This window comes from Oncorhynchus masou, chromosome 26, assembly GCF_036934945.1.
Source record: "Oncorhynchus masou masou isolate Uvic2021 chromosome 26, UVic_Omas_1.1, whole genome shotgun sequence".
NCBI classification, from domain to species: Eukaryota; Metazoa; Chordata; class Actinopteri; order Salmoniformes; family Salmonidae; genus Oncorhynchus; species Oncorhynchus masou.
Window position 1 is genome coordinate 18,819,593 of NC_088237.1, and position 17,094 is coordinate 18,836,686.

Below are 17,094 nucleotides of genomic sequence, written 5' to 3' on the forward strand. Positions count from 1 at the left end.
CTTAAAGAACACGCCATAATAACTTCAGAGTGCACTCGAAACTTAAACGTTGGACTCTTACGATCTTCTTCTGTTAAAGATTGATAGTCTTCGCTCTCTCTTCTACTTTCTCTCTTTACCTCCTAACAACAAATTGAGTCTATCCTTTCTCCCCCGGGAGGCTTTACCTTCTCTGAGCTCATGCAGCGTGAAATTACAGTTTTAAGATGCTTAAAGAACACGTCATATTAACTTGAGTGCACTCAAATGTTCCAACTACAGAATAAAATGTTACAATGTTACGTTCAATGGAGCTATGAAGCTGCAGTAACCTACTGCAGTTGTAGTTCACTGCTCCTAGTGGTCAAATGACTACATTTCATTTGAAATTCCCGGCCTCATTCCCTTCCGGAGACTTGCTTCCTGCTGAAACGCAATTCTCAATCACAAACGGAAAAAATATCGACATTCATGGTTCCGCTCTAGAAAAATTACTATTCACACGTAACTGCCAATGAGCAAGTATTTTCTGGACGATCGCGAGAAGATATCAGTGCCTGAAACCCACAGGAACGTCAAGAGTATCGCTGGGTGATTGGCTACTTTTCGTAGCGCCGAAGCTGAAAACAATGCCACATTTCTTGTGGCCGGAGCCGCTGTCAGCCGCACAACTCAAGCGGCTAGAGGAGCACAAATATAGCGCGTCGGGTCGATCCCTTTTCGAACCTCCTTGTCAGATATATTGGAATTGGCTGGTCCAACAAATTCCAACTTGGGTAGCGCCTAATACTCTGACTATAATTGGACTGGTAATAAATATAGTCACAACTGTAGTGTTGGTGTTTTACTGCCCAACTGCAACAGAGGAGGTAAGTGCTTTGCGACCTTGGGGGGGAGAAACTTTCGAGTAGCCATGTAGCAACACCCCATGACAGCATTGTAACTCTCTGAGATCATGTGTAACATTGTTGCAACTCGAATCCATTTACAGCACTTTTGTTATTTTACAACTGCTCAAAGCATCAGAATAGTTGGTGGACAATGTGCACAGTCCACTATCTAATGTTTTGTTCCTCGAAAGTTTGTCTAATAGCCTATGGTTGTTGACTTAATGCATTTGCTTGATTAAAGTGCCAAACAAGAGTTGGTGTCAAAGCAGCCACCATGTTTGCTTACCCACTCACAAATCAAGTGAATAGTAATTTTAAGGTAACTGGGAGAAAGTCTGGCTGAATGTTTGTTCAAGGAAAACTAAAGTAATATCAACTTTACCTATTGCAAGTTTGAACTTTGATTGGATCATGTAAAATAAGCAAATGGATAACAATAGGTACACAACTTCAACCATAGTCAGCAAACCAATAACAGGGTGAATACGTAGGTTTTAACAATGACACGTGTTCATACTGTGACCTGTCATCCACTTAGGTCGATTCTCTGAAGAGAGAGAGGGTGTGGGTGAACCTGCCCTTTGCCTGTCTGGCTTCTTTTCTGTCCTGTATAGTGTGCGTGTCTCGGGTATTCAGAGACTAGTTACAGTATGTTTATGAGTACTATACCTTTGTCCACCCATCCCAGAGTACAGATTGGAATCTCACCACGGACACAAAGTCCAGATTCCATCAAGCTCCAGGCAGGTTTGTGCAGCAGACAATACAACAAGGGCATTGTATATGCAGCACAAGCTGTTGTGTCAATGCAGCCATGGACTCACATGTAACCTGTCGCCATCTGCATTCTGTACATTCAGTACAGCTTTGAATAACTAGATAAAAAGGGCTACCTGGCCTTGACATAAGCTGCAGCATACACCACTGTCACTGACCAACTAAAAATATGTCAAGGGTCATCCTGTACGCCTATACTCAATACCGAACTTGCCTGAGAGAGCCATGCGACTAAGATGACTACCTGTGTACAGAAAGGGCTCTTTTTGGGGCAGGGGTTGCAGAAGAGCAGTTTGTTGTTGGTAGAGGAAGGGACTGGAAAACAGCAGGATATCTAGAAAGAGAAAAAAAACAGTCAAAATAGTTGTGGTGGACAAACACAGGCCAGTACAGTAGTGTTGTGTTGAGAACACAGGCCAGTACAGTAGTGTTGTGTTGAGAACACAGGCCAGTACAGTAGTGTTGTGTTGAGAACACAGGCCAGTACAGTAGTGTTGTGTTGAGAACACAGGCCAGTACAGTAGTGTTGTGTTGAGAACACAGGCCAGTACAGTAGTGTTGTGTTGAGAACACAGGCCAGTACAGTAGTGTTGAGAACACAGGCCAGTACAGTAGTGTTGAGAACACAGGCCAGTACAGTAGTGTTGAGAACACAGGCCAGTACAGTAGTGTTGAGAACACAGGCCAGTACAGTAGTGTTGAGAACACAGGCCAGTACAGTAGTGTTGAGAACACAGGCCAGTTGAGAACACAGGCCAGTATAGTAGTGTTGAGAACACAGGCCAGTACAGTAGTGTTGTGTTGAGAACACAGGCCAGTACAGTAGTGTTGAGAACACAGGCCAGTACAGTAGTGTTGAGAACACAGGCCAGTACAGTAGTGTTGAGAACACAGGCCAGTACAGTAGTGTTGAGAACACAGGCCAGTACAGTAGTGTTGAGAACACAGGCCAGTACAGTAGTGTTGAGAACACAGGCCAGTACAGTAGTGTTGAGAACACAGGCCAGTACAGTAGTGTTGTGTTGAGAACACAGGCAAGTACAGTAGTGTTGGGTTGAGAACACAGGCAAGTACAGTGCAGAGAGAAGTTAGACCAGTAGAGCACAGTACATTGCAACTGCGTGGGCCCGGGCCCACCTACTGGAAAGCCAGGCCCATCAAATCAGATTGGGCAATAAAAAAATGCCCATTTCTCTTTGCCCCATGGTAACATTTTGTAGAATTTCAGAAAGCCGTTTTTTTTATATATATGTGTGTATGTGAGTATGTGTGTATGTGTGTATGTATGTATATGAAAAAAATGTCCCACCCAAATTTCTTGAGGCCCACCCACCAACACATTTCTGGCTACACTACTTGTACATTGTTGTATAGAGATGATAAACACTGATTGTTGGCTCACCCCTAATGTCCAGATGGCTGGGAATACTTCAAGTCCCAGTGGTAGGAACTCACAGTTAGGTCATCTACTTTCCTTTACCATACTTTCACTTTTTGTTTCTTACACACTCACACGTGTGGGAGGGTCATTCAAATGAGTAAGTTATTGAAATGTCTTTGAGGTATCAGGGAATGCTGTGTGCAAAGAGCATCGCTGTCTTGAAAGAGTACAACTTGACGAAGCAGAGAAATATAGGAATACGTCTTCTAGCCAGCATACTTGGGGTCCAACATGCTCGCTGCGGAAGTCTTCACGCTTTTTGATGTATTTCAGAACGGCAGTTTCCTCTGCTTGGAGCAACAGTGAAGTGGGCAGGGCATTATGGATTTCTTATTTTACATCTGCAAGTAGAGTCTGAACTCGAGGTCGACCGATTAAGATTTTTCAACGCCGATACCGATTATTGGAGGACAATAAAGCCGATAGCGATTAATCGGCTGATTTTTAATGTATGTATGTATGTATGTATGTATGTATGTATGTATGTTAGTGCCTTGCGAAAGTATTCGGCCCCCTTGAACTTTGCGACCTTTTGCCACATTTCAGGCTTCAAACATAAAGATATAAAACTGTATATTTTTTTTGTGAAGAATCAACAACAAGTAGGACACAATCATGAAGTGGAACGACATTTATTGGATATTTCAAACTTTTTTTAACAAATCAAAAACTGAAAAATTGGGCGTGCAAAATTATTCATGAACGGTAAAATAACAAAGGAACCCCTTTCATGTTCAGCCGCAAGTTATTACAGGAATTATAACGCATCAACTATTTCTCTCTAAACCATATACCTTTGACTATTACGAGCCTGCTGCTGCTGCCACCCCTCAGACAGACTGCTCTATCAAATATCAAATCATAGACTTAACTATAATAAACACACAGAAATACGAGCCTTCGGTCAAATCTGGAAACTATCACCTCGAAAACAAAACATTTATTCCGTTTCGTATTTTATCTAATGGGTGGCATCCATGAGTCTAAATATTCCTGTTACATTGCCCAACCTTCAATGTTATGTCATAATTTCGTAAAATTCAGGCAAATTAGTTTGCAAAGAGCCAGGCGGCCCAAACGGTTGCATATAGACTCTGCTTGTACTGAACGCAAGAGAAGTGACACAATTTCACCTGGTTAATATTGCCTGCTAACCTGGATTTCTTTTAGCTAAATATTCAGGTTTAAAAATATATACTTGTGTATTGATTTTAAGAAAGGCATTGATGTTTATGGTTAAGTACACATTGGAGCAACGACAGCCGTTGATTGATTGTTTTTTATAAGATAAGTTTAATGCTAGCTAGCAACTTACCTTGGCTTACTGCATTCGTGTAACAGGCAGGTTCCTCGTGAGGCAGGTGGTTAGAGCGTAGGACTAGTTAACTGTAAGGTTGCAAGATTGGATCCCCCGAGCTGACAAGGTAAAAATGTCGTTCTGCCTCGTTCCTAGGCCGTCATTGAAAATAAGAATGTGTTCTTAACTGACTTGCCTAGTTAAATAAAGGTAAATAAAGGTGTAAAAAATAAATACATTTAAAAAATCAGCAAAATTGGCGCCCAAAAATACAGATTTCCGATTGTTATGAAAACTTGAAATCGGCCCTAATTAATCGGCCATTCCGATTAATCGGTCATCCTCTAGTCTGAACATCAGACAGAATGGCATTGTCTCCCTCAATCTGTGCAATGGCTACTGCTATAGGTTTCAGGCTGCTTGCCACTCTCTCCCAAAATACATCATCCATGAGGATCCTCTTGATGGGGCTGTCCATATCGCCAGACTGTGATATGGCCATTTCTTGGAGACTCCTTCCCCTTTGACAGGAGACTGTCAAACATGATGACAACATCACCCCAACAGGTGTTGCTAGGCAGCTTCAATGTGGGGCTCTTGTTCTTCTCACTTTGCTTGGTGAGGTAGATTGCTGCTATAACTTGATGACCCTTCACATACCTAACCATTTCCTTGGCTCTCTTGTAGAGTGTATCCATTGTTTTCAGTGTCATGATGTCCTCGAGGAGCAGATTCAATGCATGAGCAGCACAGCCAATGGGTGTAATGTGAGGATAGGACTCCTCCACTTTAGACCAAGCAGCCTTCATGTTCTCAGCATTGTCTGTCACCAGTGCAAATACCTTCTGTGGTCCAAGGTCATTGATGACTGCCTTCAGCTCACCTGCAATGTAGAGACCGGTGTGTCTGTTGTCCCTTGTGTCTGTGCTCTTCTAGAATACTGGTTGAGGGGTGGAGTTAATTATTCCTTGCCCACGAACATTTGACCACCCATCAGAGATGATTGCAATACAATCTGCTTTCTCTGTGATTTGCTTGACCTTCAGTTGAACTCTGCATCCAGAAAATGAGTAGATAAAGCATGTCTGGTTGAAGGAGAGTATGCTGGGCAAAGAACATTCAGAAATCTCTTCCAATACACATTGCCTGTGAGCATCAGAAGTGAACCAGTTGCATACACAGCTCGAGCAAGACATTCATCAGCACTTCTCTTACTACGTTCCTCCTTTGAGTCAAAAAAAGTTCTGATTCCAGGAGGACAATTAGCTGTTGCTATCGATAAGATTCATCATCATTTTCACCTCGAATAGAAGTAGAGGGACTTTTGTCAGAGGTTGCTTGTGAGCGCTGAGGGAACTTTATGCACTTGGCCAGATGATTCTGCATCTTTGTTGCATTCTTCATATATGATTTGGCACAGTATTTGTAAATGTACACATATTTTCCTTCTATATTAGTTGCAGTGAAAAATAGTGCCCGTGGCATTTTCCGATAATGATTAGGAAAAAATGAGTTTAAAAAAATCCAAATACAATTCCATGTACAGATAAATAGTTAAGCAGTTAGATTAAACAACTCCTTTGTAAGATGACTGTTTTTAAAATGAAACATATATGGGAAACCGGTGAATTAACACTCCTCAGTTAGCAGGCTCAAGCAAACTAAAACCCACATGGTAGCAAAAACTAACTAGCAGAAATTGTTAGCAATGATTAAACACACTTTGATGTAGGCTACTATTTACTAGTTAACAAAAAATCATGTATGTCATATTAAATATATTCATCCCACCCAGTATTGTAATCAAAACTTACCAGAAAGCATGTAGTCTTTGGCTCAGACAGTGTTGTAGTGTGGGCTCAATAGTATCTCATTAGTGTGCAAGATCTTGAGAATCAGCTGTACATGTGATGGAAGAATGCACTGTGCATGTAGAGGGTTGCAATTCCATTGAATTGGGGATAGTTTAACCAAAATATGCCACAATACCTAGAATTGCCTTGTGTATCCCACAAAAAAATGAATTTAAGCAAAATACCCCAAATTCAAACCCTTTGCAACCCTAGACATAGTGTGAGGACATCGCAGAGAATATGGAAAAACAGTTGAAAGACAAGGTACAGGATTTCACCTATTTCTCTTTGGCCCTGGATAAGAGCAGTGATGAATGCGACACAGGGCGCAGTTGTTGATGTTCTTACCAGGCATAACACCAGACATTGAAATTACAGAGGAGCTTGCTTCAGTGCAGTCAATGAAGACGACAACCACAGGGAAATATTTATTGAAGGAGGTTAATAAGTGTGTGGCCAAGCTGGGACTGAGTTTTGAAATGTTATCCAGCGTGACCACTGATGGGTGTCCAAACTTGACAGGAAAAAACATTGGCATTTTGGAGAGGACACAAGATCAAGTAGCTGAGCTGAACCCAGATCAGAAAATAATTTTCTTGAATTGCATTATTCATCAGGAGGTTCTCTGTCAATGTGTTCTGAAAATGAGCCATGTTGTGGATACATTCACTAAAGTGGTAAATTTCATAAGAGCAAAATCTTTAAACTACATGCAGTTTGTCTCCCTGTTGGAAGCGACAGTCAGGTCATGCAGATCTCCACTACCACACAAACGTGAGATGGCTGAGTTTGGGGAAGGTGCTTAAAACTTCTTATGGCTGCAGGGGCAGTATTGAGTAGCTTGGATGAAAGGTGCCCAGAGGAAACGACCTGCTCCTCAGTGTCAGTTGCTAATATATGCATATTAGTATTGGATAGAAACCCCTCTGAAGTTTCTAAAACTGTTTGAATGATGTCTGTGAGTATAATAACTCATGGCAGGCAAAAACCTGAGAAATCTGAGGTTGGTATATTTTCAACCCAGGCCCTATTGAATTCACATTGGGATATGAATGAGGTTGTACTTCCTAGGGCTTCCACTAGATGTCAACCGTCTTTGGAAACTTGAATGAGGCTTCTGCTGTGTTGTGGGACTGAGTAAGAGCTGAATGAGTCAGCTTACTGGCAGAGAGCCATTTCCTGGTCACGTGCATTCCACATGATATCGACTTGCGTTCCGTTGCTTCTGTAGACACAAAGAAATTCTCCGGTTGGAATTTTATTGATGATTTATGATAACATCCTAATGATTGATTCTATACTTAGTTTGAAATGTTTCTTCGACCTGTAATATAACTTTTTAAAGTTTTTGTCCAAACGCATGAGCTTTTGGGTATGTTTACCTAACGATAACAAAAGTAGATACTTGGACATAAATAACGGACATTATCGAACAAATCAAGCATTTATTGTGGAACTGCGATTCCTGGGAGTGCATTCTGATGAAGATCATCAAAGGTAAGGGGATATTTGTAATGTAATTTCTGGTTTCTGTTGACTCCAACATGGCGGCTAATTTGATTCATTTTCTGAGCTCCGTCTCAGATTATTGCATGGTTTGCTTTTTCCGTAAAGTTGTTTTGAATTCTGACATAACGGTTGCATTAAGGAGAGGTATATCTATAATTCCATGTGTATGATGAGTATTTCATTTATGATGAGTATTTCTGTTGAATCGATGTGGTTATGCAAAATCACTGGATGTTTTTGGAACTAGTGAACGTAACGCGCCAATGTAAACTCCGATTTTTTTATATAAATAGGAACTTTATCAAACAACATACATATATTGTGTAACATGAAGTCCTATTGGTGTCATCTGATGAAGATCATCAAAGGTTAGTGATTAATTTTATCTCTATTTGTGTTTTTTGTGACTCCTCTCTTTGGCTGGAAAAATGACTGTTTTTCTGTGGCTTGGTGGTGACCAAACATAATCGTTTGTGGTGCTTTCGCCGTAAAGCCTATTTGAAATCAGACACTGTGGTGGGATTAAAAACAAGATTACCTTTTAAAACGGTATAAAATATATGTATGTTTTGAGGAATTTTAATTATGAAATTTCTGTTCTGAATTTGGCGCCCTGCACTTTCACTGGCTGTTGTCATATCATCCCGTTAACATTTCAGGCTGAAGTGTTAAGGGTGTGGGACCTGAAGTAGAGATTCATTTGCAAAAACTAAACAAAGGAAAATATAATGTGGATTTCCCTCAACTGGAAGATAAAGAATGGTTGGCTGACTTTGCCTTCACCGTGGACATCATGGCCTTCCATGAATGAACTGAATTCCAAACTACAAGGGAAAGGCCTTTTTGCACATCGATGTACAGCCTTGTCAAAGCCTTCAAGGGAAAATTACTCCTCCTGACCCACCAAGTAAAAGCCAACAATCTCACCCACCTTCCGACACTACTAGTCTGTTCCCTATCAGATGACCAGCGGGAGAAGTATACATCGCTGCTGCGTGCTTTGAACGGTGAGTTTTCTCGTCATTTTGAGGATTTCAAAGTGTTGGAAAATGACATGGTGTTGGTTTCCTCTCCTTTCACCTTCAATGTGGATAACGCTGCCACTGACCTGCAACTTGAGCTTATCGATCTTCAGTCTGATGCAGTGATTGGAGAAATATTGAAAACGATGTCACTGAAGAGGTTCTATGCATCTTTCGATGAACAACACTTTCCAAAGGTTAGGAGTCATGCTGAGAATATGTTTGTACTGTTTGGGTCAACCTATGAATGTAAACAGACATTTTCAGTGATGAAATATAACAAGTCAAGGCACAGATCATCTCTTAGTGACTCTCACCTCTCAGCAATCCTGCGCATAGCGACGTCAGAAACTATACCTGACTTCACTGCTCTTGTCAAAGCCCATCAGACTTCACTCCTCACACTGGCTAGTTTTTAAATGTAATTTTGAGCTCGTGTTTTTGTGCATACCTGTTAACAAGAGTTCTGTCCGTGGTGCTGAATGCACAGTATTTCTCCCTCCGTGTAGTTCATTGCATGTTTAATAATGAAAATACCTACCAAAATGAGAACATGATGTGGTTTATTTCTGTGCATGTTAAAAAAAAGTAAAATAAGTGGCATATCTGGATGTGATTTACAGTAGATATATCTGTCAAAATAATTGCCCAGGCCTGCAATATGCTGTTTTGCCTTTCAAATCATTTTCTAGAAAACAGCTGTAGTAAGCATACGGTTTAGGAAATGTTAGAACATGTCTGTTAGAGAAAGCAAACCCGTGTTGAAGGACACTTGTCCAACACAAGCAACTCTCAGTTTTGCAAGAAGTGACTCAAAATAAGAAACAACTTTCCCTGATGTGTCATGGTATTCTTCAATCTTCACTGATTTGGTAATACACCCTGCATCTCATGTAAACAAGTATGTTTGTCTTCTGACTTGGAGTTAACAAAGACCGAGATCTCTCTCTTCAACGGGGGATGGTGGAGGAAAAGTTTGTCCTATTTGAAATTGAAACCAGGTCATTCCATAGTCTTGTTTAATCAAATTTCTCTCCCTCCCTTTCTCGCTCTCCCTCCTTCCCCCCTCTCGCTCTCCCTCCTTCCCCCCTCTCGCTCTCCCTCCCTCCTTCCCTCCTGTCTGTCTTCCTACCTCTTTCCAGGCTCCAGCATGGGCCTTCATTCTGAGTGCGTTGGGCCTGTTCATCTATCAGTCGCTGGATGCCATCGATGGGAAGCAGGCCCGGAGGACAAACAGCAGCTCTGCGCTGGGGGAGCTGTTTGACCACGGCTGTGATGCTGTCTCCACAGGTGCGGGCCAAATAATTTTTGTTGTTGCCTGTTTTAATTTGTGGTGCTTTACAGTACCTGACCAAGTGCGTTTCAAGCAGTGGGGCTCCCCTGTACTTTTCTAGAGTCTGGACTGGACTGAATTTAGTGTTTTAGCTTCATAGCAATCAGTGTATCATATTGAATGACAACATGCATTGTTCTATGCATCAGAAGTACAGTGCCTTGCAAAAGTATTCATCCCCCTTGATGTTTTTCCTATTTTGTTGCATTACAACCTGTAATTTAAATGGATGTTTATTTGTATTTCAGGTAATGGATATACACAAAATATTCCAAATTGATGAAGTGAAATGTAAAAAATAACTTGTTTCAAAAAATAAAAAACTGAAGTGGTGCGTGCAAATACAGTGGGGCAAAAAAGTATGTAGTCAGCCACCAATTGTGCAAGTTCTCCCACTTAAAAAGATGAGGCCTGTAATTTTCATCATAGGTACACTTCAACTATGACAAACAAAATGAAAAAAAATAATCCAGAAAATCACATTGTAGGATTTTTAATGAATTTATTTTCAAATTATGGTGGAAATAAAGTATTTGGTCACCTACCCGAAACATTTGACCCAAGTTAAACAATTTAAAGGCAATGCTACCAAATACTAATTGAGTGTATGTAAACTTCTGACTCACTGGGAATGTGATGACAGAAATAAAATATGAAATAAATCACTCTCCTATTATTCTGATATTTCACATTCTTAAAATAAAGTAGGGATCCTAACTGACCTAAAACGGGGAATTTTTACCAGGATTAAATGTCAGGAATTGTTGAAATGTATTCAGCAAAGGTGTATGTAAACTTCTGAATTCAACTGTATACACCTGTTCTGAAAGACCCCAGTCTGCAACACCACTAAGCAAGGGGCACCATGAAGACCAAGGGGCACCATGAAGACCAAGGAGCTCTCCAAACAGGTCAGGGACAAAGTTGTGGAGAAGTACAGATCAGGATTGAGTTATTTTTTTTATATCTGAAACTTTGAACATCCCACAGAGCACCATTAAATCCATTATTTAAAAAAAAGAAAATAGAAAGAATATGGCACCACAACAAACCTACCAAGAGAGGGCTGCCCACCAAAACTCAGACCAGGCAAGGAGGGCATTAATCAGAGGCAACAAAGAGACCAAAGATAACCCTGAAGGAGCTGCAAAGCTCCACAGCTGAGATTGGAGTATCTGTCCATATGACCACTTTAAGCCGTACACTCCACAGAGCTGGGCTTTACAGAAGAGTGGCCAGAAAAAAAGCCATTGCTTAAAGAAAAAAATAAGCAAACACGTTTGGTGTTCACCAAAAGGTATGTGGGAGAGTCCTCAAATGTATGAAAGAAGGTACTCTGTTCAGAAATTGAGCTTTTTGGCCATCAAGGAAAACACTGTTTGGCACAAACTCAACATCTCACATCACCCCGAGGACCCCATCCCCACAGTAGAGTATGGTGGTGGCAGCATCATGCTGTGGAGATGTTTTTCATCGGCATGGACAGGGAAACTGGTCAGGATTGAAGGATGGTGCTAAATACAGGGAAATTCTTGAAGGAAACCTGTTTGTCTTCCAGATATTTGAGACTGGGATGGAGGTTCACCTTCCTGGAGGACAATGACCAAAAGCATATTGCTAAAGCAACACTTGGAGTGGCCTAGTCAAAGCCCAGACCTCAACCCAATGGAGAATCTGTGGTATGACTTAAAGATTGCTGTACACCTATAGAACCCATTCAACTTGAAGGTGCTGGAGCAGTTTTGCCTTGAATAATGGGCAAACATCCCAGTGACTAGATGTGCCATACTGCAAGAGACTTGCAGCTGTAATTGCTGCAGAAGGGGCTCTACATCTTCAAAGTAGGCATGTTGTATCAATCAAATGATACAAACCCCTCAAATCTATTTTAATTCCAGGTTGTAAGGCAACAAAATAGGAAAAATGCCAAGGGGGGTGAACTTTCTCAAGCCACTGTATGACACATTGTTGCTCATTTAGTTCTGTCTCTCTCTTCTCTCTCCAGTTTTTGTTTCCGTGGGAACATGTATGTCCTGTGGGATAGGAAGCTACCCTGATTGGATGTTCTTCTGTGGCTTTGTGGGGATGTTCATGTTCTTCTGTGCACACTGGCAAACCTATGTTTCCGGAACGCTGCGCTTTGGCCTGTAAGTAGAAATGATGTCAACAAATTATATAATTTGTTGACATGTTGCTGGACAGATAACAACTTTTTTGTTTTTGACATAGTACTTAAGTCTAGTCCATCGTGCTTCATAAAATATACAGTCTTGTTTTGATCTATGAGTTCTATAAATTCTCTCCACCCAGGGTTGATGTGACAGAGGTCCAGATTGCCATCGTTGTCATGTATGTGATGTCAGCTTTTGGTGGCGTGGCCCTTTGGGACTACAGGGTATGGTTTCAATACATTTCTCTATCCATGCACACAAACCTAACACACACTCCCATACCCACTCATACACTCTTCCTTTCCTTTTCTGTCAACTAAGCTGTAGGATTTGGAGACTTGGAAATTTTACACCAACATTTGGCACGATATGACACAAAGTTTACCCCAACATTTGGTACTTTAAGGCAACATAACCAATCCTTAACATGCACTGTATAACCACTCAACCAACCAACCCCACAACAACAATCTACTAGTTATTAAATAGTCCTTTTGTTTCACTTTCACTCTGTGCAGCCTGTGGAGGCTTAACGACTAAACGTCACAATCAGAAGTAAGAAGGTAATTATGGGTAGCTAATCCATCGTGGCGTAGACATGATCACATGATCTGGCTAGCAAACAGCTGATGTCACCACGCAATATTATTGGCTTCTCCTCCCATCTTGGCCTCAGCAGCATGCCCCGCCCACCCACAGCTTACTGGTGTAAACAACGCTAGCTGCTGTGACAAAGTTAAGTTCTATTAATTGAAACTCTTGGTTGTTTTACCCTCTTGTAGTTGCCCGTCCTTGGGGTGAAGCTGTACGCCTTCCCCATCATGGGCATCATTGGGGGAGCCGTGTACTCCTGCTATAACTACTTCCACGTCATCCTCAACGGGGGCGTCGGCAAGAACGGCTCCACCGTGGCTGTAAGTATTATTATGTAATGGCGTGTTTAGCTAAATATTTGGGTTGATTAGTGTTTTTTCTATTACGCTTAAGCCTTAACATCCAACGTAGTAGTAAAACGTTGCATATACAGTGTCTTCAGAAAGTATTCATACCCCTTATTCCACATTGTGTTTTTTTAAATGAATTCCCCCAAAAATGTTTTTGCGTTTTTTTTGCTAATGTATTGAAAATGAAATGCAGAAATATCTCATTTACATAAGTATTCACACCCCTGAGTCAAGTACTTTGTAGAAGCACCTTTAAAAGAGCTTTCCAATCCTGGATTGTGCAACATTTGCCCGTTTTTATTATTTTCTAAATTCTTCAAGCTCTACCAAATTGGTTGTTTTTCATTGCTAGACAACCATTTTCAGGTGTTGCTATGGATTTTCATGTAGATATAAGTCAAAACTGTAACTCGGCCACTCGGGAACATTCACGGTCTTCTTGGTAAGTAAGTCCAGTGTATTATGTTCTTCTGAAATAGACTACATTTTCTTCATATCATGTTTCTTTAGACCTGTCTAAAATAAATAATGGATTTATTGTGAATGTGTAGGCTATATTACATGGATTTATTAGAATATTTAAAATGTAAATGTTCCAAAGGTCTGCATCAGTGGCTTGTTTGGAAGCCAGGAGATGCTAAATGTGTTTAATTAACAGTCAATTTCCGTGAGGCCTGCAGTTATTTGCTTGACAATCACCGGCTGATGAAATTTCGTAGCGACGAAATGTGGAAAAATTCAAGCGGTGTCAATTTTTTCTGAGTGCTTTTAAGTTATGTACCCAGTAGGTCCCTCAGGTCCTCTGGTACTGACCTTTCAACTATCCTAAATCCTATGACCAAGAGACATGGAGAGGCAGACTTTAGGAATTATGCCCCCCAGCCTCTGGAATAGCCTGCCAAAGAACCTGAGGGAGGCCGAAACTGTGGACATATTTAAGAGGTCTTAAAACATATTTTTAGCTTTGATTTTCCTTATGGTGCTTTTTAGTAGTTCTGTTTGTTATGTAGTAAATATTTCAGCATTTTATTTTCATTTGTTTTTTTTCTGTAAAACACATTGCGTTGCATTCCATGTCTGAAATGTGCTGTATAAATAAAATTGGATATCATGTGAAGGCACTGTACATTTTAGGACAATAAACACTTTTTTTGGCTTATACTCCAGGTTAACAATTCAAAGTTATTCACTATTTTGCCGTGTGTTCCTTAGGACACCAGTGTGCTGGCACCAGGTATGCACATCGGCCTCATCCTCACACTGGCCTTCATCATCTTTAAGAAGTCATCCAACCAGCTTTTTGAGCTGCACCCCTGCCTCTACATCCTGACATTCGGCATGGTCGCCGCCAAGATCGCCAACAAGCTAGTTGTGAGCGCTCCATTTAATATAATAGTCTTCACTTTCTTACTTTGCTGTAATCTCTCAATCTATTAATATCTCTAGTCTGTCTGATGGGAAATTCATACAAAAAAAAAATATTTTTCTGTCTTTCTGGAGTGTCTTATCAAGCAAGCAATGAATACTTTTCCTCCCATAAATGGGACCTCCATATGTAACAGTGAAAGCCGTACCAGTATTTACCTTGGCTCATTCATTAGCTCTGCTCCTCCTCTAATATCTCTATGTTCCTTTTTGTGTTCCTCTGTCCTTGTCAGGTGGCCCACATGACCAAGAGTGAGCTTTATCTCCCAGACACGGCTTTCATCGGGCCTGGCCTCCTCTTCCTCAACCAGTACTTCAACAGCTTCATCGACGAGCACATAGTCCTCTGGATCGCAATGGTGAGTTCTCACGTCTTCACTATTCCATAGTTCTGTCATCAAACTGTTTACGTACAGGTCTGGTGTCATTTTCAACCCACTTCAGTTGATATTTCCACATAAATAGGTCCAGAATTTCCCCCAACCGCAAACTGCCCGGGAACACCTGCCCTATGTGCATCAAGTCCATTTATCATGCCGGTCCTTGTATTTCCTCCACAGGTCCTGTCGTTAATTGACTTGACACGCTACTGCACAGGCGTGTGCATCCAGATCGCCTCTCACCTGCGCATTCACGTGTTCAGCATCACGGCGCAAGCTGCCCTCAAACGCAACTGACGTTTTGCCCGGCGGAAGGAGGCGGAGGACGCCGCCCCGCTCTTGAAAGCAGACGATGATGAAGAGGTCCCCTCCACCCCAAACCTCAGCAGCCTTGACACAGTGACGACCTCTGACTAAAGGTCACCTGTAATAACACTAGAGTAATGACAGGAACGACGTAACCACCCCTGATTAGATCCATCGTCAAGGGTAACACTCTCTCCTCTGTGTCTCACTGGATGAGTGCAGAGTAGCTGGCATGGAAATAAGTTGGTTGGTTTTAATTTGTCTCCGTATAGGAAGTAATCACTACCTGAGGTAATCTGAGACTCAGATTTGATAAATATCATCAGACCGGTTTTAACATCCTCCATTATTTTCAGCTCATTTAATTTAGACTACATCATTACACTATGGGTAAAAGCTACAATACATTTTTTTGGCAAAGATCAAATGTTTCTCAGTGATCAGATAAAGGAGTTGCTTTGTGTTTTTCCCCCCTTGAATTTGGTTTCTCTCAATTATTGTTTTAACATACAATTGATACATATTCCTATCTAATTGACCTATATTCAATGCTGTAAAGTTAGAGGCTACAGTACTAGACACATCTGTCTTTACTTATCACATTGTTTAACAAGAGGCTCTTAATCATTCACTAGTCATGTTTATTTAATGAATGAGTCCCAATCTGACATGAAATGAACTCGATCAGGGCTAGGAAATACAAAATAAATCAACCTTTCAACCTCTGAAAACTTCCAAAAGTAGAATGAGACATTCCTAATGAGGTATGGTACGTTAATTGTCAAGGACTGCAGGTGAAGGGGCAAGGGTCTGGGTTAACGCTGAAAACAGTGACATTTCTTCTACAAGGGCTTCCATCTGACTGTGAATCCCCAGTGTATCCAGCACCACTTACCCTCTGTAACCTCTACTCCAGTTGAAGTCCTTGTAGTCATGTGGATGTGTTCACACCAGAGTCCCATCTGCTTTCAACGTTCTTCTCCGTAAAGGGCTAATTCTTTGATTGTACAGAATTCTGTTTGGCGCCTTAAATGTTTTTTGAATCCTTTGTTTTAATTTTAAAAATTTGAAGCAGTTTAGGAACAAGTACTAAAATGTTTGTCTTTTCTGCATCACTATGAAACCAGTATTTATGGTTGAAGTATCAGACAATATACGTAACACTGAGAATGTTGTACTGTGACTTATTTTACTGTTTACTATAATTCTGTACTGGAAGCCATCTTTTTTTCCATCACATTTAGAAAATGCATAGCTAAATGCATTTGGTACATTGTGATTTATTGTTGAACGGTATGATTCTGAACTGTTTCAGGCCCATAGCTGAATGCATTGTTTGACAACTTTAGGACAGACAGACAAAGGGATGCAACGGTGCAGATGTATTATTTCGGGGATGTTTTGCCTCTGCGGTCATGTAACTATTGGAACAAAGATAAGTAAATCAAGAACCCCTACTCTAGGAATATGCCCACCGTACCATAGAGAAAATGCCCCTAAAAAGGACATTTTGACTCGCAGATATTTCTGGGTAGAATTCCAATGAGAGCCTTCAGATTACGTAACATTTCAATAACTTTGTCTGGAAATAACAGCCAACCTTAAGTTAGCCACCTGTTTTTGTTCAATCAGGGTGTGAACTTAAACTATGCATTGAAAATGCCACATGCTCAATTTTTAACATGGTATTGCACTATTCAATACAAGTAAAACATCTTTATACTAAAGTTCAAAATGATTGTAATAAAGAAATATTTTCCATTCAAG

The 17,094-nt window shown here is 40.9% G+C and overlaps 1 protein-coding gene across 1 annotated transcript; it reads left to right on the forward strand.

Moving 5' to 3' along the window:
* The first annotated feature begins 376 nt into the window (after positions 1 to 376).
* On the forward strand, positions 377 to 17,062 carry LOC135514954 (cholinephosphotransferase 1-like). The gene is made up of 8 exons (XM_064938711.1): positions 377 to 848; positions 9,911 to 10,058; positions 12,107 to 12,248; positions 12,412 to 12,496; positions 13,055 to 13,186; positions 14,429 to 14,587; positions 14,875 to 15,000; positions 15,202 to 17,062. The coding sequence occupies exons 1-8, from the start codon at positions 609 to 611 to the stop codon at positions 15,316 to 15,318; spliced, it is 1,149 nt and encodes a 382-aa protein (XP_064794783.1). The 5' UTR covers positions 377 to 608; the 3' UTR covers positions 15,319 to 17,062.
* Positions 17,063 to 17,094: the final 32 nt, after the last annotated feature.